The 21554-nt window shown below is 46.8% G+C and overlaps 1 protein-coding gene across 1 annotated transcript in view; it reads left to right on the forward strand.

The window, feature by feature from the left end:
- The window catches only part of LOC138575495 (phospholipid-transporting ATPase IC-like), a 106400-nt gene that overhangs the window by 52532 nt on the left and 32314 nt on the right, over positions 1-21554 (forward strand). Inside the window, exon 3 of the mRNA XM_069649488.1 lies at positions 5503-5632. Within this exon, the coding sequence (XP_069505589.1) occupies positions 5503-5632 (130 nt within the window). The remainder of the gene's footprint in view (positions 1-5502; positions 5633-21554) is intronic.

Below are 21554 nucleotides of genomic sequence, written 5' to 3' on the forward strand. Positions count from 1 at the left end.
AGACATTAACAAGATTCTTGGACTAGCCAAATCCTGAATATTCAAGAACCCCTTGTTGTAATTTCTTAGGGAGGGTTGTCAGTATTGGGATACGGGAGGAGGCCCCTACCCCAGCTTTCCCCAGCATCCATACTGTGTATTCCCACACCTTTTTTCATGGTGCTCCATTGCTTATTAGCTAGTTTTGCACTTTATAAATATAAATTTACGAAGGAAAAAAAACACGAATCTACCTGTACAATAACTGCTGCGTGTTCGAAAATTCTAACGCTTGTAGTGGAGGTAAACAACTGCCCACCTTTCTCAGCCGACGACTTCTTTTACTCTTTGTTTCATAAAAAAATGCTGAAAGTGAGCTCTCAAATCATGCTCTGCCAACCCCAGCTTGATGAGCACATGCCTTTTTGAATTCCTGTACATTCCTAGGCAGTTTATTAATAAAGGCCTTCAAGTAGCAGAATGCAATATGATGTGAGCCTAAAAGTCAAAACGGATTGATTATTTCACACCTGGCATGTTAAAACTCGAGATCCTGTCAAATGAGTTGTACTAACATCAAGGCCTAAAGCATGACCCAGAGCATGTGCGAAGAATGCACAGGATTGCAGTAATTGTTTGGCACAGACATGCAGGTTGTGTGTATTGATTGATTGATTGATTGTTTATTTATTTATATAGCACCTATACACAATGTGTTTCAAAGCGCTTCAAGGAGGGAGGGAACATAGGAAAATACAGTTAAATTCAGTAAAAGTCCTCGAAACAATACAGAATGTGAAAAATAACTATCACATAATGTACTCATTTCCAGTTCTGCAAAAATGTATAGCCTGTTTTTATGCATCAAACAAGCAAAATGTTATGCCCAATAGCGGCCAGGAACGAATCAGAACAGAACTGAGCAGTGGTCAGAATGATGGATTGGGCCCTAAGGCAATGGAGTTGGGCCTGTTCCCTCATGTCACATACAATCGACACCACTCGAGTCTGCTCTACAATGGATTCCTGTCTTGACATACAGTTCCCCACCCGGTCCAAGCTCTGGTACATCCCTTCAATCTCTACACAGCATCTCCGACTTGGGTTGACGCCACCATCTCTATCCCCCGTCATTCCAGTATTGCTCCATACAACACATCTGAGCCCTGGCCTGCAAAGCCCAACAGTGGATTCACAAGGCTGCTCTTCATGTACCCCTCGGCGCTCTCCTGGAGCTCCCATGCTGTTGCTACACTGCATCTAAGCCTTGGCACGCAGCGTGCTTTGCTCTTCCCGCACTACAGCCATGGCCTGCATCCTCTGATCTTATTGTACCGGTGCATACATTAAGCTCTACAATGTACCATATCCTTAATCTGCACCACTGCTACAGGCACTAGCAGTTCCAGTGCATCCGCACATTAGGGTTCTGTTTTACCTTGACTCCGGTCCAGGTTTTCCATTCAGCTCGGCAATGGATCACAATGAGACCTGCGCCGCCTGTTTGTTTCACTGCTGGCTCTTATCCTGAACTCTAAAATGAATGCATCATCTATCTGATGCTTCCCGCAACTCTCTCTGTTCTTCCACATTCGATCATCTACAATGCATCTCAGCATTGAACTGCAGCACCCCCGGCTGCTTCAGGGTTGGAATTATTTCCCCAAGTATGACCATTGAAGAAAACAAGCACTGGCAATGCCAACTGATTGGACTTTTGTTTAGGCATGGCAAAGGCCCTCGCCAGGCACTCCCGTAGTAGTAGTATTAATTGGCCATTGATGGTAGCAGGTGCAAAATGGTTTGCGCACTTTGGCATCTAATAGCAGTGCCTGGCAAATGCCTAATACTTATATTCAAGCCAAAACTGTTTGCTTGGCCAATGCTTGCTTATAACAAGACTTCAGCCCGCCTCCTGAGCCCGCCCCGCGATCCCATTGGCCAGTCTGCCCCTTTGTGCTTGGCTTTAGTGCTGCGTGTCCCCCAGGCCTCCTTTTTCGCATCCGTGCCCCAGGTGAGTGTGCTTCCCCTGTGCCCCCATTTTAGTGTACATTTGTGGAAAGCTGCCCCTTCCCCTGCCCGCCCGCACCCCCTCGTTCCCCGTTTCCTGGTTCTTACCTAGCCCGCCTCCCGAGCCCACCCCGCGATCCCATTGGCCAGTCTGCCTTTTCGTGCTTGGCTTTAGTGCTGCGTGTCCCCCAGGCCTCCTTTTTCGCATCCGTGCCCCAGGTGAGTGTGCTTCCCCTGTGCCCCCATTTTAGTGTACATTTTTGGAAAGCTGCCCCTTCCCCTGCCCGCCCGCATCCCTTCGCTCCACGCTTCCTGGTTCTTACCTAGCCCGCCTCCCGAGCTCAACCCACCATCCCATTGGCCAGTCTGCCCCTTCGTGCTTGGCTTTAGTGCTGCGTGTCCCCCAGGCCTCCTTTTTCGCATCCGTGCCCCAGGTGAATGTTATTTTCCAGGCCACCAGGCCCTGTTCCCCTCAGTCTCCTCAACTCCTTCCTAGTCCACCCAGCTCCCGCCTCCCATCCCGCCCACTGCTCCCCATTGGCTATCCATGTCCCTGCTCTCAGACCTTGCACCGCGCGGTAGCCTCCCTGCTTCCATTTGCATCCTGAAGCAGGTGAGTGCTGCAACCCCCAAGGCCTCTGATTGGCGAGCTCATCTGGTTATACCTGACCCTCCCTGGGCAGCCCTCTGCTCGGCAGCTGCCCCCTCATTTCCGTAGAGATCCGAGGTGAGTGTGCAGTAACTCCGTCCCACCGGACCCCATCCTTACAGTAAATGTATGCCCCAATGCCCTGTGTAGCTCCCTGTTGCCATCCTCTCCCCACCGCTTGCCTTCCTGGTTCCCTGTCAATCCCGCCTCCCTCCCCGGCCACCGTACCGTGATTGGCGAGCCTAAGCGTCAAAACCGGACACCTAAGGCAGCCCTCTGCATGGCAGCCCCTTCGGCTAAAGGGCCAAGGCAAAGGGTGGCTCCTACAGTAGAGGCTCCACAAAGTGTCTGCAGGTGTCTGCAGGGGAAGCCAGTGAAGCCAGCAGCGGACAGGCATCAACAAAACTGTAAGTGTGGCATGGGTGGGGTGTAGAGCAATTACTCTACTCCAGAAAGCCCCTGCCACTCTACCTTATCTGCCCATAACATAAACTGCCAAAGAATTACAACATGCACATCTAGAGAGATCCGAGCACCCACCTAATTCAAGGCTGGGCTGTAAATGTTGTCCTGCATAACATTCTAACATACCTGCATTACTAACTAGTGCCACTCCCAGAGACAATAGTGAAAATTAGCCAGCCTCACATTGAGACGGGTGTAACAATGTTAGCATGTCCCACTCTTAGCTTGAATTATGAATAATATCATGCATCACACTTAGATGGAATTGTGAAAAATAGCATGTGCAACACCTAGGTGGAACTGCGAATGATAACATGTGCCTCTCCTAGATAGAATTATGACTGGTAGCGTACCCCTCATGTAGGTGCATTGTGAATGATAGCATGTCCCACTCTGAGTTGGAATTGTGAATGATAGCGCATACCACATTTAGACTCAATTGTGATAAATAGCATGTGCCCTAATAGCGTCACTGTGTTAATGTTGAATTTAGAGGGTCTTGCCAACATCATTGAGTGTGCCTTAATACCATCACTGTGTTAAAGGTGAATCTAGAAAGTGTGCCCTAATAATGTCCCTGTGTTAATGTTGAATTTAGAGGGTATTCCCAACATCAATGAGTGTGCCTTAATACCATTGTTGTGTTAAAGTTGAAACTAGAAAGTGTACCCTATTAGCGTCACTGTGTTAAAGTTGAACTTAGAAAGTGTGCCCTAATAGTGTCACTGTGTTAAAGTTGAACTTAGAAAGTTTGCCCTAATAGCGTCACTGTGTTAAATTGAATCTAGAAAGTATGCCCTAATAGCGTCACTGTTTAAAGTTGAACTTAGAAAGTGTGCCCTAATAGCGTCACTGTGTTAAAATTGAATCTAGAAAGTATGCCCTAATAGCGTCACTGTGTTAAAGTTGAATCTAAAAAGTGTGCCCTAATAGCGTCACAGTGTTAATGTTGAATTTAGAGGGTATTCCCAACATCACTGAGTGTGCCCGAATAGCATCGCTGTGTTCAAGTTGAACTTAGAAAGTGTGCCCTAATAGCGTCACTGTGTTAAAATTGAACTTAGAAAATGTGCCCTAACAGCGTCACTGTGTTAATGTTGAATCTAGAAAGTACGCCCTAATAGCGTCACTGTGTTTTAATGTTGAATCTACAAAGTGTGCACCATTGGCATCAGTGGGTTAAAGTTGAACTTAGAAAGTGTGCCCTAATAGCGTCACTGTTTAAAGTTGAACTTAGAAAGTGTGCCCTAATAGCGTCACTGTGCTAATGTCGAATCTAGACGGTATTCCCAACATCATTGAGTGTGCTGCAAGAGCGTCACTTTGTTAAAGTTGAACTTAGAAATATGCCCTAATAGCATCACTGTATTAGAGTTGAATTAAGATGGTATTCCCAACATCATTGAGTGTGCCTGGCCACATGCACTTTACGGATTACCACAATATCACACTACTACGCTTACTCTCTCCTGTACACCACCATTCAACTAGAACACAGCAGTACTATGACACATTCGGTAAAGCTGTTCTCATACTAACATGACTCATCAAACTACCCATCATCCTAATGAAACACAGCTAGCTAGCACATACCGGCTAGTTTAGGCGTCTCCTCAGGCCTAACGCAGCCAGAGCTCAGTCTGGATGTCCACCCTCCAGACTGAACACATTCAACTGATCTCCTCAGCACCACACCTACCGCTAAGAAGCAGCTATCATGCAACAACCACACCAGCTGCACACATACCTGGTGCGCCCACGCACTTTACGACTCTCTCTCTCTCAACTGACTTGAACTGCGGTTCCCGAGGGCATGCAACCTTTCAGCACTTTGAGATTCTACCAATGATACATAAGGCGCTATACAAATGCAAAATAACATAACATAACTTCAGTGAAGGACATGCATAGTGCTTATAATTAGAGTGGTTGAAAGCACACCTGGTTAAGACATATTTATTACACAAGTAACGCGTTTACTGCTCCAATTAAGTCGTCAACTCTCAGAAGACTTTTGAAAAAACACTGGCAGTCACTTCAAGTGCACTGTTTGATGGTAAGAATTGATTAAAGTGAGCCCAAAGAGCTCCCACGAGGAGGTATTTTGGGCAGCAGGGGCAGGAACAAGGTGACATTAGCCATGAAGATTAACATGGCCCTGGGCAGTCAATGGGTGAGCAAATTTAAAAAAACACCTGGAAGTGTTGTATCCCTCATGTGCCATTTCTCCCTATCTGTACCATAGTGCAATACATCTGTACCCCAGTGCAATATACCTGTACCCGAGTGCAATATTTTTGGCCTAATAGCCAAACTAAAAGGGCAACTTTACATTTTAGGTGGAAGAAAGCAGAGAAGACTGTTTTTTCACGGTTCTTTTCCCCACTTGCTTCCTGCAGGCCGCCATGGAATTCTCCCAGTGGACCGGTACTTCAGCGCTGTCTGTCATCATCTCTGTGGTGCTATTTTTCGGCATAACATTTGAAACTCAGCTTTCTTCTGCCAACACCGTCATGTTTCCAATGGAAGGTAAAAACAAACAAAATACTCTCAATATCAAATAAGAAAACAGAGTCTGTAATTTTTTGGCAATGAGTTAGTTTCTGTTACCCATAATTTGGGCAGGCTTCCTTTTCTCTGTGACCAGCGCAATGATACCGCCGCCATCTACGCCGCCTGCATAGATGCAACTGGCCCTATGGCAGCGTGTCCAATGTGGCACAACACATCCTGAGTGTTCAGGCGGCATCACTTTGCTTTATGATACCTGTAGTTTTGTTTCTCTCGTTATAGGCGTGGACCTACAAGTCCTGGCATGCAAAGTGCTGCTTGTGGGGACACATGTCACGCATGACAAAGTGAATGGAAAAGACTTGAAAGAATCATAACCACTGGAAATTCCTCTAAGCAGTCTGCTACTCCATCACCTTTCACCTACTTTAACATTACAGAATCGTAAAAAACATATGCAACCCAAGTGGTGCGGGCCCAAAATTTAGGTTGTTTTTTAAAATTGTTTTAAACTCTTTAATTGTCATTTCAAGTTTACAGACTTCGATTAGTAAAGAAACAAATATGAGTTAAACTTCAATTAATCAGTTACAGTTCCTATTCAACAATAATGTAAAGAAATTTAAAACTTGACCCCTGAAGTATTTTACAAAAATATCAACTATAAATAACCCATAACAGAATCACTATGTATGCATAAAAAAACAGCAAACCAGACAATACACACACTACGTAATTAGACAATATGACACCACCAATTCACATTTACCTTCCTATCGGTTCACATCTTTCTAACCACGCTTTCACCCCAATCCATCCAACTTCAATACTTTTATTAGCTTAGCCTCAATTATACATTTGATCAAAGGGTCCCCATACTTCCAAATACTCACTCTACCGTCTCTGTTTTTGTAGTATTAACTTCTCATATTTGGATAGAGTCTGCAGATCAGACAACCATCCCTCTAGTTTAGGCTTTTTCCTTGTCTTCCAGACCCTCAGAATTTGTTTGGCAGCCACCAACAATACTCTATTTATCCAACTACCATGATCACAAGCTATCTGACATCTCCCCATATTTGAAAGTAGAATTACAGAATAAGTAGTTCTTGGAAATACTACTCCCAAAATTATGTCCAGCCTATACAAGACTTCCCCTCAAACGTTCACCTCCCACGGACAATCCCACAACATGTGCAGTAAGGTACCCCCTCTCTGACCGCAACCCCAGCAAGACTCCTTAGCTGCCATACACAAATCAGCCATCCGTACCGGGGTCCAATATAAGCGGCACAAAATCCTCGGACGAATATGCCTCTGGCTCAAGTCCATCTTTGAATTAGTACCCACTCTTGTCAAACTATTCCACTCTTTTGTAGTAATATCTTTACCTAGTTCTTTTATTGATGCTTGCCGTAATTTCTCCCATGAAGCAATACACAAGTCCTCCATAGGCATCAGTCTCAAAAAGGTTGAGACCATATGCGGTGAGGAATAAAAGATTCTGCAAATCGTTGGCCTATCTCTCATTGGACTATGTAACATCCCCTGTCTCTGCGTGAGCAGGCCTTCTAACTCTACATGACGCCTTTGTTCCCTTTTCCCTTAGCCAAAGTTCCTCCTCAAAGTGCCAGAAGAAATAATTTATCCATCATTCCAAACATCACTCACCCTTAAAATCTCTTTCATTATCCAACTCTGCCAGCATATGGTCTTGTTCCGAATTTGCACTCCCGTGTAATACCACAAAGAAGCCCCATAATGGTAGGTTGTTTATCTTCTGCCAGAGACCACAATCAACCCTAGACATGTTTTAGCCTCAATGGGTATCATCAACAGTGCAGGCTGTACTGCTACCATTGGCGGCAGAAACAAGACAGATTTGCTTACCCTTTTTGAGATGGTTCCCATGGACTGAATATGGTGCTTTGTACGTATGCAAAATCGAGCTAGGGCTTTTTTTATGGTGCATAGCTAGAAAGGGGCATGGTCTAACGGGTGGTATTCAGGTCAGGTAAGTGTTGCCTCTGTTAATTACAGAGCCGACTCCCTGCCAGGTACCCCTTTGCATCGATCATCAACCCCACCAGCCATCTTTAGTTAGAGGTGCTTGGTGGGGGTCGGCGCCACAATTCAGGAAGAAAAGGCGAGGCTGCTAGAAGCCAAGGCCTTTTTCTAAGTTATGCTCATACGCAAGAGCTTCAGGCTTTAGAAAAATGGCCTTGGATTCTAGAGGGCTGATGGCTGGGCATACCAGGGGACAAGCCCTGGCAGGGCCCGCTCACAGCCACAATTTTCAGAGACTGCCAGGACTCTGCCCAGCTAGCCCTGGCCCACTTAAAGCCCTGACTAAATATGAAAGGCTGCCCATAGCATTGCCACAGTTATGATTAATCCAAAACCATCTATCCATCACTTTTGTATTGAGATTGACTTGACAAATGATAGAGAGCTAGTTGGCAGCTATGTATGTTTCAAGGATCCTTCCACCATATGCAGTGGCCCAACAGTCCACCTGGGCTTTGTAAAACCACCAAGAGTACAGTCTGTTCCACCCAACACCCTCTCCTCCGTTTGTAGTTATGTTATATTATGTTATGTTACTGTGATTCCTACTGTGCTCTACAGCCATTTCCATTGTCACCAGGCACTATGGTGGATCTGAAAGAGAGTGGGGAGGGGTAGGTTTGTGGGTAGAGAGGGAAAGTGCTGTTGTGTTGATGTGTGCAGACTGGAAGTACCCTAAGCTCTGAGTGCAGGTCCATTTCTAAGTGTTCTGTGTCAAGAGCATAGAGCAATCTGAAGGGGAGCCTCATGTGCCTCTGCTGGTAGGATGCCTTCGCTGGGGATGGGGTATGTAGGTTAGTTGTAGTGGTGTAGCATTCTGATTTTTGATGTCTGTTGGGTGGTCTGTTAAATTGTCATGTGTGGGTGGCTTAGTTAGTATGTGAATTGTGTTCTGGAATGCACAATTTCAGCAGGTTAGTAGAGGGAGCAGTCGAGAACTTGAATGGCAGGCTGGTGATGAGTGCAGACACTACTGAAGTCACACATAGCTTTGGGATCTTTGTGCCTGCCTCTGTACATGCAAAGATGGCCGCAGCTATCTCAGACACATCAGTGCCTCCAGTCTGAGCCTAGGGAGCATGCCTTTTACTTCCTGATTGGGCTGCCGAGCTGCTTTAATCCAATCCAAAGAGCTGGCAGGCATGAGCAGGCCATCAGGACAAAGGCCCACACATGCTCCTCTCCGGTCTCATCTATTTCTTTCCTGCCTGCAATCACGATCCAGCAGGCGGGCTGCACACCACTGTGGGGTATAAATTCAGCCCCTGAATGATATGAACTGAGAGGCCAAGCAAGGCCACTACTGAGTGATTAAAGCTGGCTGATGGATGAGACCCATTGAAACATGCAGGCCAGCCCAAACTACTTACCTTCCAACTTGAGGCCTGGTGAATGCGAAATGTGGGCCTACACTCAACATTACCAAAATGGGAATGCACCCAGGTGAAGAAAAGTGTGCTTTAGAACTTACTACTGCTGAATGTGCCCAATGGCTTCCAAAAGACATGTGCTGCTGCTGCATATGCTAACCATGTAAAATGGAAAAGGGCACATTTTGCCTCAGTAAAACAAACAACAGCATGGTAAATGAGACTGCCCTACATTTAAATGTTGTGCATGTGGAAATTAAAAAGGAACAGTGATTTATATCTAACAGTGAATACAAGTGACATATTTCATTTGACACTAACAGAAACACTTTCCAACATACAAACTGACATTATTAAAAAGGAAAGGCCTACTTTGTTTTAAAGTGGACACCATTTTTCCATGTTAAACTGTGGCCCATGTGTGGACAATTCAGAATAAACACTCCTGTCTTTTCAACTGTTAGATTAAGGAAATATACTTACACATTGAAAGAAGGCCCAAATGCAATGTATGGAAAAGAAATGTATGTCATATAAAACACATCATTTTGGTTTAAAAGGACACTGTTTTCAGCATTCAAATGTGATTGTAGCTTGTTTTGCAGAATCCCCATTAAACTGCTGGACAGTGTATCTGTATCGCAGACCCCAGAGACCTTTGGGCGATGCATGCCACGAGGCAGGCCTGGTTCAGCAAAAATTCTAAGAAATACACTTTTTGAGATCAAATCCATGGAAGGGGTCAGATAAAGGAATACTGGCCTGACCTTTCAGACTACTTTTAGAATCCCAATAAATAGTACCTCAGCTTCAAACAGGCCTAATGGACTAAATTGCCGAGCTGCAATATTATGGAGCCAAGCAGATGTCTAGGTCATGTGACTTTGGAAAAACAAAACTGCCTGGGTTTTCTGAATGTGTAACTGAAGACTTTAATGTTAAGGTATTGCTATGGATTACCATGGACTCAATTTCCTTGATAAAAAGGGAATCGTGCATCCAAGTAAGCTCATCCAGGACTCATATTAAAGATCACAAAAAGACTGTCAATGTGAGTAATTTGAGCTGGAGATAAACATGGGATTGTGACACTCCTATAAATGACAGACATCCAGAACTTGGTGGGCTGATAGAAAGTAAACTTAATGTGTGTTTTGTCAAGTTTGATGTTTATAATTATTTGGGTGTATGAATAAACTGCAAAAATGATAGCTCACTCCAGGAAGGTCATGCCGCGGTCAAAGTAGTGTGCCCAGACCCAGCATAAATCACTGAATCAGAAAATATATATTATGTGGTGGTGATCTGTAAATTGAAGAAAGTTGTCATGTTCTGACTTTCTGAGAGAGACAAATGCAGCTTTAAATGTCATTTTAAAAAGATGCATTTCTCTCCTCTCCTCATTATAATCATCTGAACCTCCTAAAACCCTTGCCCTATCGGCTGGCAGAGGCCGATCCAATGGGTGGGAATTTTCATAATGGGGATGTGTCTATATAATAGCATTACCTTAGGTCCAGGGACAAAAAAGAGGTTGGAGAGAAAATACAGACAGAGAGAGAGAAAAAGAGGGGGGAGAGAGACAGAAAGAGACAGAGACACAGAGTGAAAGAAAGAGGAAAGAAAGGAGACTTGTGCTTGGAAACCTAACCGTGCCCTGCTGAGAATAGCTAAGCTGTCCATACCTGTGGTGTGAGCTGACTCCTACCTGTCCCCAAAAGAGGCTCCTAAGATCTGACTGCCATTCGAAGCTAAGAACAGAGATCTCCCTTGTAAGTAGATATATCCCAAAGCTATCAAACGTGCAGGGAAACTACCTGCCTTAATCCTTTCCCTTAAATTGTGGATGGTGGGGGCAAAACGGTGTGGACCCTTGGCCCATTTGATTGAAAATTGTTAATTGCCCTATAGAAAAGATCACTGATGTTTGCTTTTAAAATTTGAAATTGATAAATCTCATTCCTAGTGTGTTAAAGTCATGATAGCCGATAAAGTAATTGATTGACCCTATTTTCCTGTAACCCCTACTTCTTTACAGAAGAGGGGTGTCCCTGGTCCCAAAACAAGAATCTCAAAAACCCTGCCTTTCATTTAAATGTGTGTGTTACCAAACACATTTTTGCATTCATTCCGAATCCTCAAAGCCCTGCTTTTCATTTAAATTTGCTGTGTTCCGCAAATTAATTTTCCCATTGATTTCATTTCCAAAACCCGACCTTTCAAATTAAAAAGCCAAGCGAAATTCCCAATATATTTCCAGTCCCTAAACTTTGCTTTTGAACCAAGGGTGTCACATATAACTGATGACTGGGGGTGCTGAGAGAGAAGAGCATTTTGATAAATAAATTAATGACTTTGTGTTTTTAAAGTTTCTTATGTGTTAATGTGCTGGGAAATCCCATGTGAGAACTGATTTAAAATTCAACCTGTGTTTTATTTTTGCAACTGAAAGTTTATAATGAAATACATGCCAGTCTATTAATGCGAGGACATATCATATGTGATTTTTGTGTTGTGCCATGGAGTGGGTGGCTTGTGTTCTTGTGGTGCAGCTATTATTAATTCTGTAATTTAAATTAATTGATATTAACCTCCTATACACTGGTCTGGTTCCTGGCTTATTGGTGGCTCAGGGGGAGGAAGCTGAGTGGTATTAGACAGATTGGAAACCTGACCAAGTCTGAATCTGTTAAGTGTTTTACTGAGCAACACCTTGAGTGGGGAAGGAAGGAACTCCCCGAGTTGAAGGTGGCTGTCCAATAAATCATTACATTACCCACCAGCAGCCAGAGCCGCTTGGTTAACACAAGGGATGCCACCACCAGTGTTAGGTAAGCCCTGGGTGCTTTGGAATATTTGTGCCTGCCTCTCTGTATATATATGGCCGCTGCCATCTCACGCACATCAGTGGCTCCTGTTTGAGACCGGGGAGCCCGCTTTTTTGAGATTAAGCAGCTTTAATCCAATTTGGAGAGCCGGCAGGCTTGAGTCAGTCCCCAGCACAAAGGCCCACACCAGGGCCGCTGTCTGGCAGTGGGTGCTGGGGCCACTATGCCACCAGGATCCTCTTTGGCTGTTTTGTATCTTGCTCACACCACCTGTGTTCCTCCAGGCCTGCGGGAGCCTGCCACCTAGCTCCTTCAACTTTTCGAGTGGGTAAGCGCATTACTTTGTCTTTTATCTCCACACCCCTAGCCCAGCATTCCCTTTTGTCTGAGCCCCTGCCCGGCTCCTCCGCCTGCCATTTGCAACCCTAATCAAGCTCTTTCTGAGCCTGTGCTCCCTTTACCACCAGCAGCAGACCATCATCCGAAGCCTGTCTTTCCCCCCTGTCACGTTTGTAGCCTGCACAATATCTTTTACCTCAATTTGACTCAGAACACTCCAGTTGCTTGCTACTTTCAAACCAGAATGTTCTAAAAAAACTGCTACTGTACCCCATGTGTGGCACTTGACCTGCCCGCCTCAATTTGCTCACTTCCAGCACCATTCCATCAACGTACACCAGGATTGCATCTTGCTCCCCCGATGCATTCTATGTCTATACGCTGTACTTTTCCACTTCATAACAAACCTATTACTGTTCGGATCCGGCATTTGCTTTCCACAATGTTATTTCTCCCAGGCATTGTCTTGCTACCGCCGGGATGTTCTTAATCTGCTGCCTCTGTCTAGACATTTAAACACTTGCATTTTTCTATTGGTTGTGAAAGTAAAAACTAGGTCCTAGAAAAACCTTGCTTGAAAAATATGTGTGTACTTCAAATCTAGAGGCTTGAATATCTATGCCCGGGCCAACTGCTACTTTTTTCCCTGCATTCTTAAATTTCCAAATCTTGATATACTACACCTGTGCCCTGCTCTGGCACTTCTCATCTATGTTGATTCACAAATCTTGGTATTCTGACCTTTGTTGGCCTCACCTAAATTTTGCATTTTGCATATCTGTTCGAAAACCGAATTTAGCTGCTTCTGTTCAATGCTAGCCACATCTAAATTTCTGCATTTTGCATATCTGTTGGAAAATCTTGTTACGCCAATACTGTAGTCATTCTAGCCCCCTCAACTGCATTTTATAAAATCCAAAATATGTGCATTCTGTAATTCATATGACAGTGTTATAATTTAGGCCTTTCACATGTTCCCCCCCTATCTGTGTGATACCACTGCTTGCTGTAACATAAGCCCTCTCTGATTGGACCTTCTCTACTTCAGTATCATACCCCTTTTATTGGCTGCTTGGCCACCTGGTAAATTCCTCTTGCACAGTGCAGACCCGCTTCCTGACCCCCCCCCACACATCCCTCATCCCCCTGTACTCACGGTGCCTTCCGCCTCCCCTATCTACTCTAACTGTTACTCTATCACCTATACTATCTCTTTTTCGAAGTCTGGAAGGAAAAAGTTTAAGAAAGCGCTCCTGGCCTCCAACCCAGGACTCCCCATTGCCGATACCTACGTCAATGCCTCCTGCGCAAAGACTATTACCGACGTCATCTTCACTGTCCCTTTCCTGACCTATGGACTCCTCATATGGTCTCTTCCCTTTCCCCTTTTTCCTCGTCTCCCATTAACGTTGGAACCAGAATGGAAGTTCTCTTGGCATACTTATCATCTAGGTGCATCATTAATGTCTACCTTTTATTTATTTATTTATTTCACTTGTAAAGCACACACAAGTCGTCAGGCATCAGTGCGCTATAAAACCAGTTACATGTGGCCCGAGGGCGAAAGTTATAAGATTACAGAGTATACTTCATTGTACAACATTAACAGTGTCTAGCGCAGCGGTATTCAAACTGTGGGTCGCGACCCCCTAGGGGTCCGCGGGTGCATCCCTGGGGGGTCCTGAGAGCTCAGCATGAATAAAAAAAAAAAATCTTTTTTTTTTTTTTTTTTTTTACATTCGAAGAAATGGGCAGGGGTGGCTCACATGGTCGGGCTGAAGCATGAAACTGTCTCAGGCAACAATGAAAAAGTGGCCCACAGTTGTAAATGGATATTCATTCCTTTAGTCACAGACTGGGACTCATTACAACTATGGCTTCATGGTAACAACGGTGCCGGTAAGCTACTGGCACCGTTGCTACCGTACCACCATAGTAAGAGTTGTGCTTGCGGGTGCCTGACAGCCCACCAGGTCTGACCTGGCAGGCCGTGCGGCACCCGCGAGCACAGTTCGTCGGATGCACCGGCACCGTTATCAACGGTGCCGGTGCATCCGAGCTCCCCATTCCCATTGAGCCCTATGGGGCTCAATGGGAATGGGGATCTACCGGTACCGGCACCCACGAAAGGGCAATTATCATGTCCGCCTAACTCAGCATGACCTGGTAATTGCGCATTCGTGGGTGCCGGACGCGGATGCAACTCCAGCGGCAGCCGTGCTGGTTTTACCAGCACAGCTACCGCCAGAGTTGTAATGAAGCCCACTGTTTCAATAGTACCCAAGGGGGTGCTTTGTGTTAAAATGTAAGTAAATTGTGATATATTCAGCAACAACGGTCAACATTACTAACTGCATAGTTAAGTAACTCATAAAACTGGTCCACATTGGCCAAAATGGTGGCCCATTTTGACTGGCCCACACCAGCATTTTACATTTTTGGTACAGGCATTGCCCTATAGGCCTGTCCGAGCCTGGCGGCTCAGTGGCCCCTCACCCATTATTGAGGAGCTAAGGAGCCAGCCCAGTGAAACAGTGAGCACTCCCTCAGCTGTTTTATCCAGCTAATGGAGTGCTCCTGGGCTGGCTGAACTGTCAAAGGGAAACACTGTTTCCCTTTGACAGTTCAGTTTAGTTCCCCAGCCGCACATGCTCACTGAGCCATGCAAGTGCTGGGGCGTTTTGCTTTGCCAGCATTGCATAGCTCATTGGAAATGCTGGCTGGGGCACTGCATGTCTGTATGTCTGAGGGGGAGCTCCTGCGCCTCCTTGCACATACGGACAGAGAAGCTGGAGCAGGCCATTTCAGCACCCACACGCAGGCCAATGCCGAAGGTACGTTTATGTTCATTGTTTTTATTTAAACATGTGTATGGATGCGTGTATGCTTATGTTATGAGTGAGTGTATGGTGATGGATGCTCATGTGAATGATAGAGTGATTGCTGTATGAATGTGCAGCACCTTGCATACACACATAATCATGTTGATTGTGTTAGGATCAGTGGGGCCCAGGGGACAGGGATGGTATCTTTTTACTGGACATCTATCATTCCAAACCCTCTGCATTTTCCACAAGGCTTTCTGGGGCCTGGGTCCAAAATACCTTCAGCTATCCCTCCGCAAATACCTCCACTCTCGAGCTCTTCACTCCTCTACCTCCAACTCCCTCAGGGTCAGTCGTTTATCAAAGAAACGAGCTGGGGGTAGATCTCTGTCTTCGGCTGGGGCCTCCCTCTGGAACAGTGCCATGCCACTCTAAAACTTGAGGAGAACCATCTTTCTTCCTGCACTTATCAGACCTACCCTGTCTGCTGCCTTAAACGTAGCACTTGCAAATTGCTGGCTGAACTACCACTGTTTGTTGCCTTTATTATTTATTTATTGTTATTTATCTGTTTCTCCTCTGCTTCACACTTTCCACTTCTCCCCCCTTCAATGCACTTTTCCCCTCCCCTTCGCATTTGCGCATTCTCAATGTCACTGGGCCTAGTAAGATCGCTGTTTTCTTCTCCTGTGTTCCCCTCCCTTACCTTGTCGCGCTCTGAAACACTTGTGTACGAGCGCGATAGAAATAAAATATAAATATCAATATCAATGCCTGCCCCCTGGACTCCCAGCACCAATTGAAAACTGTTTGGCTATTTGCCCATTTTTTGTTAAAAGTATGCTCTACAATGCAACATTTTAACCCCTTATTTAAAAATAATTCACAGGGGGAAACCCCCCCGAAACACCCCTTATTGGTTCGAGCTCCCTCACTGTGCTCGGTCGCTATTGCATATTTGGCGGAAATAGTTATGCCCCTCCACTTAAAAAAAAAAATCACCAGCCGCCACTGGCCCCCAGAATGTGTTGGGAACGGGATGGGGGAACCCAGGGACTATGGTGGGAGCACAATGGGCGGGAACCATGGGATAGTGGTGGGAGCAGAGTGGGGAGAGCCCAGGGTGTGTGATGGGGTGGGGAGAGACCAGCGACTGGGTAGGAGTGGGATGAGGGAGCCCAGCGACTGTGATGGAAGCAGGTGACGGTGCGCAATATATACTGTCCATTTGGCATTTCTGGGGGGTCCCGACCTGCCCAAATTTTGCTCAGGGGTCCCCGGCCAAAAAAAGTTTGAAGACCACTGGTCTAGCGGGTTACAGTTTAAATTGCATGACAGATTAGTTGAACAACCAGGTTTTGAGAGCTTTGGGGAAGGTCCAGAAGGAACCTTCCGCTCTGAGGGCGGGTGGGAGCGAGTTCCATTGTTTGGCTGCAATGACAGCTAAGCTTGACCCTTCTGCTTTTGCGCGTCTGAACTTGGGTTGCACAAGCCTGTGAGAGTAAGAGGTTCTGGGGGGGCCAAGAGGGTTGAGACATGGTAATTTGGTGCAATAAGTAAGGGGGGCAGACTTAGAAATACATTTCTGAGTGATGGTGAAAGTCTTGAAAGTGATTCTTTTTTTGATAGGGAGCCAATGGACCTTTCTGCGGGCAACTGAGATATGCTCTGAACGGGGGATGTTCAGGGCCGCACGAAGGGCATTGTTTTGTATAGTCTGGAATTCTTTTAGGTTGCTGGATGAGGTGCCGGCAAACATGGCATTGCAATAGTCTAACCTGGCACCCACCACTGAGCGGGCGATTGTTAGACAGTTGTCCTTAGTAAGGAAGGGTCTTGCAGCATTAATGAGTTTAGTGGAGTAAGCTGCCGCTGAGGAGATGTCGTTGACTTGGTGGGTGATATATAAGGTTGAGTCAAGGTATAGTCCAATGGCTTTCACAGAAATAGAGACTGAGATTACTAAACCACCAATGTTGAAGGCTGAGTACAGAGGGTTCAGTTGTTTCACTGCTGGGGTGGAGCCAATGATGAGAAGTTCTGTCTTCCCATCATTGAGTCCATGGGTGGCCATCCAGGCTTGGATAGTGGCATAGGTGGAGTTCAGTATGGTAGCTTCTTCATAGTAGGATACTGATAGGGGGAGGAGGATTTGTGTGTCATCAGCATAGTTTGTATAGAAAATCTAGAGTCTAGGTGATGGAAAATGGGCTTGGTGAAAATCTTGTAAAATGAGGGGGATGTACAGGACCCTTGTGGCACCCCGCAGCTGATGAGGGAGCGTGATGCGCAGGAATTTTCTGCGAAGACTTTCATAACTCTACCCTCAAGAAAGGAGGTAATCCATGAGGCTGCTTTGGTGGAGATGGAGGCTGAGGAAATAAGATGTTGCCAGAGAATGTTCTGATCGACCAGGTTGAAAGCAGCGGACAGATCAAGGAGGAGGGCTAGCTTTCCCCCCATCTCTGATCTCATCCATCTGGATGTTCAGGTGTAGGAGCGCTGCCATGTCCCAGGCAGAAGCTGGATTGGTGCATGCCAAGGATTTGATTAGTCTCGAGGTGGTGTTGAATTTGGGTGTAGGCTACCCTGTTGAGAATTATTAAGATGAAGGGAACCGTGATGATGGGCCGGTGTTTATTGGGAGATGTTGGATCAAGGATGTTTTGTTTTATAAGCAGGAGGACCCAGGCTTCCTTTAGGCAAGCTGGAACTAGCCCTGAGGTGAAGGAAGCGTTAATGAAGGCCGTGATGAAGGGGGGCTAGTGATTCAGTACAGTCTTTGATCAGGGGGACTGGGCAGGCATCACCTTTGCATCATGAGGGCTGAGGCATAGGAGAATGCGCAGCATTTCCTGTATGGTAATTATGTTGCAGGTGAACAGGGGGAATCCAAGCTTATTTAAGACAGGGGCATGACAGAGCTTGTTCAGATGGGCAAGTCTAGTTTGTTTGGCAGAGATTTCTTTTTGCAACGTGTCCATTTTTGACAACTGGACTTCCTGGATGTTGTTGCCCCGGGCAGCATCTTTGGTTAAGGTGGAAGTTTGGGGGATAGGGGTTTCACGTTCTCTAAGGATGGCAAAGAGTTCTTTTGAATTGGAGTTGGCTTTAGCAATTCTGGTGTTGAAGGTGCTGGCTTTAGCTTGGATAATGGCTTGCTTATATCATTTGGCTAGGTTTGAGAACTGTTGTTTGAGGTCTTCTGTTGGGTTGTTATTTCAGTAGGTTTCTGCGTGTCTATTTTCGGTTCTGAGGGAGGCTAGAATAGGGGTGTACCAGGAATTCGAATGAATAATGGGTTTGGCTTTTTTTGGTACAAGCGACGCGAGGGAATTAATGGTATTGGTCAGAGTTTTGGAGTACAGGTCTGCTAAGAATGTCTGGTCAGTAGAATCCAAGCAGTCAGGGTTTAATTCATCGAGACACAGGGAGATGTTTTCTTTAGTGAGTCTCTTAGAAAAGCGAGGTAGGGAGGGGACGAGCGATGTAGTGGGGGGCTTGGTATGTGGACCGTAGGGAAGCGAGAATGCGATGATGTGATGGTAGACCAGGGACATGGCGAGCTTTAATGGAGATATGGCAATTCTTGTCAACTATCCAGTCAAGAGTTCGCCCTTTGATGTGGGTCGGGTTCTGAGTACATTTACGAAGCCCAGTGCGGTAAGGGCATTGGCTACGGAGCAAGCTGGTAGGTCATACGTGTCGTTGAGGGAGATGCAAGGTCACCCAGTAGGAGTACTTGTGAGGAATGTTTGATGTTAACCCCTAGGATGAAGAGTAGGTCATCCTCAAATGAGAGGACAGGGCCAGGAGGGCAGTAGACAATGTGAATAAGGATGGTTTAGTATAGGATGTGGAGAGTTTGACCGAGAGGTTGTCGCATTTGTTACTAAGGGCCTCTTTACGAGAAGTGCGCTAAAAACGGGGTCATTACCGGCATGGAGGAACTAGCGGGTTCGTGCTCGTATGACGCCGCTAATAGTGGCTGATTACGAGTGCACGAGCTCGCACGAACCCCCATGCCGGTAATGGCCATACCAGCATGCCGCTAAAGGCCCTCCAACCCCCCGATAGTGCCTTCACGGGACCCGCCGATACTGCCTCCGCCTAGGAGGAACCCCTTCATACCGACCCTAGGAGGAACCCCTTAATACCGACCCGGTAATAACACCATGCTAATACCGGGCTCGCAATACCGGACCCGGAAGTAACGTCATCGTGTCAAAACAGGAAATGCGCCAGCGGCCATCTTTAAAAACACAATCCATTGCAATCCTCCCAAACCATCAGTGTTTTACAGGAGAGACCAGGGCCTTCGAAATCATGTCCATGCAGAAAATCAAACCCCCGCCTGCGCAAAAAGTGTTTTTTGGATGAAGAACTAAACATGTTGGCGGACACCCTCGCTGCCCATGCTGAGAAGATAAACACGCACAACCTCAAAAGGGAGGTACAGCTAAGGAAATAGGAGATTTGGGAGGAGGTAGCCTGCAAGGTTACTGCGGTCGGCACCACCCCACGGACATTCAAAGACTGTAAGGAAAGGTGGGACGACCTCCGCCTTAGGGTACGGAACATCCTGGCCAGCAATAGGAGGGAGGCCACAGCCACAGGCTGGGGTGCCCACTCACCCACAAAACTAATGCGCTGGGAGGAGACGTGCAGTACCTTCATCCAGATGGAGTCCATCGAGGGCTTTGGGGAGATGGAGACGGGTGCCGCAACATCTGGAGATGGAGGTGAGTGACCCTGCAGACCCCAGTAGGGGAAACCATGATGTTGCACAAGTGATCTGGACTAGAGTCTAGGCAAGGCAATGCATGTCCCAACACACACATGAACATATCCATGTCCAGACGGAGGCCCAAACCCTGCCACGCTGAAATGCATGCTGAGTGCCAATCCCATTACCAACAGACAGCCAACACACACGGACCGTGCCCATGTAATACATCACACAAACCCCAATACAACGACATGCCCCTGGCCATGCAGCATTCCTGAATTGAGACATCACGGCAAATGCCAAAATGCCCCCTTCAAACTAATCTGTGTGACACACCTGTAACATATGAATGCATGATAAATGAAATTCTCCACAGCACCATATAATGCATCTTGCATGTAACACCATCATTGATGCCCTGCATCTCTTCTACCCCCCCCCAGGCACCGACGGAGAGGATCCCAGTGACGAAATAACCACAAGGGCATCCACGTCCCGGCCCAAGACAACTCATACAGCTAAAACCGCCTCCGGGGCAACCTCGCAGGCCACACCAAAACCCAGGGCGAGTGCCCAGGCCATGCCCGCACATGAGGGCCCCACAGCTACGCCAGACACCCGAACAACAGAACTGGCAACACCAGCAGAAGGCGAGGCCAGTTGCACCCATTCGGCAGAAACCAGTTCCGTGGTCGAGACAGCTGCCACTGCCCCACAGAGTGACATTGAAGTTGAAGCAGAGGAGTATGTGGACGAGGAAGGGCTGATACATGTGGCATGTCCACACTCCCCAAGCCCCCAGCCCACCCACCAACCCCACACTCAGGACACACCCACCAGCAGCATTGCGGATCCTGCCCTCCACAGCTTAGACCTCTCCACCACCCCGAGGCCAGTCCTGCCAATGCATGCCCGGTCGCAGCGCCTTCAACCACTGCTGCTGCCACCAACCTTGAGGCACGGCTAGTATGGGTGGAGGCAAGACAGGACTCAATGCTGGAACTAGTACGACAATATGTAGCGGAGGGTGAGGACACAAGGCGGCAGATAGCGCAGGCCATAGCGGCGAACACAGCCGCCATCAATGCCTCTGCAGGGATGATGCGAGACGGTCTGGTGGCCGCCACGCAGGTCCTGACCTCAATCCTGCTGCACATGCAGCAGCAACAACCCGTGCCAGCCGTTGCAATCACTGCGGCAACCACCCCATCCATCACACCCACATCCTCCACAGCCGCTTCCTCTGCACCCTCCAGCCCTGTGCATCAGACAAGGCGGAGTGCGAGGCAGTCAGAAATGCTGTCCCCGGAGAGCAAGAAAGGACGAAAATAGTTTTGGACAACAATGGAAGTGGGTTACATGGTGTCGGTGGTGTTCATTGGGGGTATGGGGTGTTCATTGGGGGTATGGGGTGTTCATTGGTGGGTATGGGGTGTTCATTGGGGGTATGTGGTGTTTTGGTGTAGTGGGGGGTGGGAGGGGGTAGCACTTTTCTCTAGTTATTATTAATACACCCGTTGTGTACAAAATATTCAATGCCTGGACATTGTTCATTTCGTGTGTATTCATTTCATTCATGTCAGTGCACAGTGCCCTCCTCCCCACATTCCCAGTGTGCATGTCCACATGGACCCAGTGTTCAGTGTAGTAGTGACACATATCCATCAACGTTCCTGTGGGTCAGAAGTAATCGTCAATCAGGGATTGGCATACAGCACGTCCATCTTGTGCATCACATACTGGCAGGGGTGCTGCTTCTCCTCCATCTTCATCCTCATCATC

This window comes from Ambystoma mexicanum, chromosome 1p, assembly GCF_040938575.1.
Source record: "Ambystoma mexicanum isolate Mex_15411 chromosome 1p, UKY_AmexF1_1, whole genome shotgun sequence".
NCBI classification, from domain to species: Eukaryota; Metazoa; Chordata; class Amphibia; order Caudata; family Ambystomatidae; genus Ambystoma; species Ambystoma mexicanum.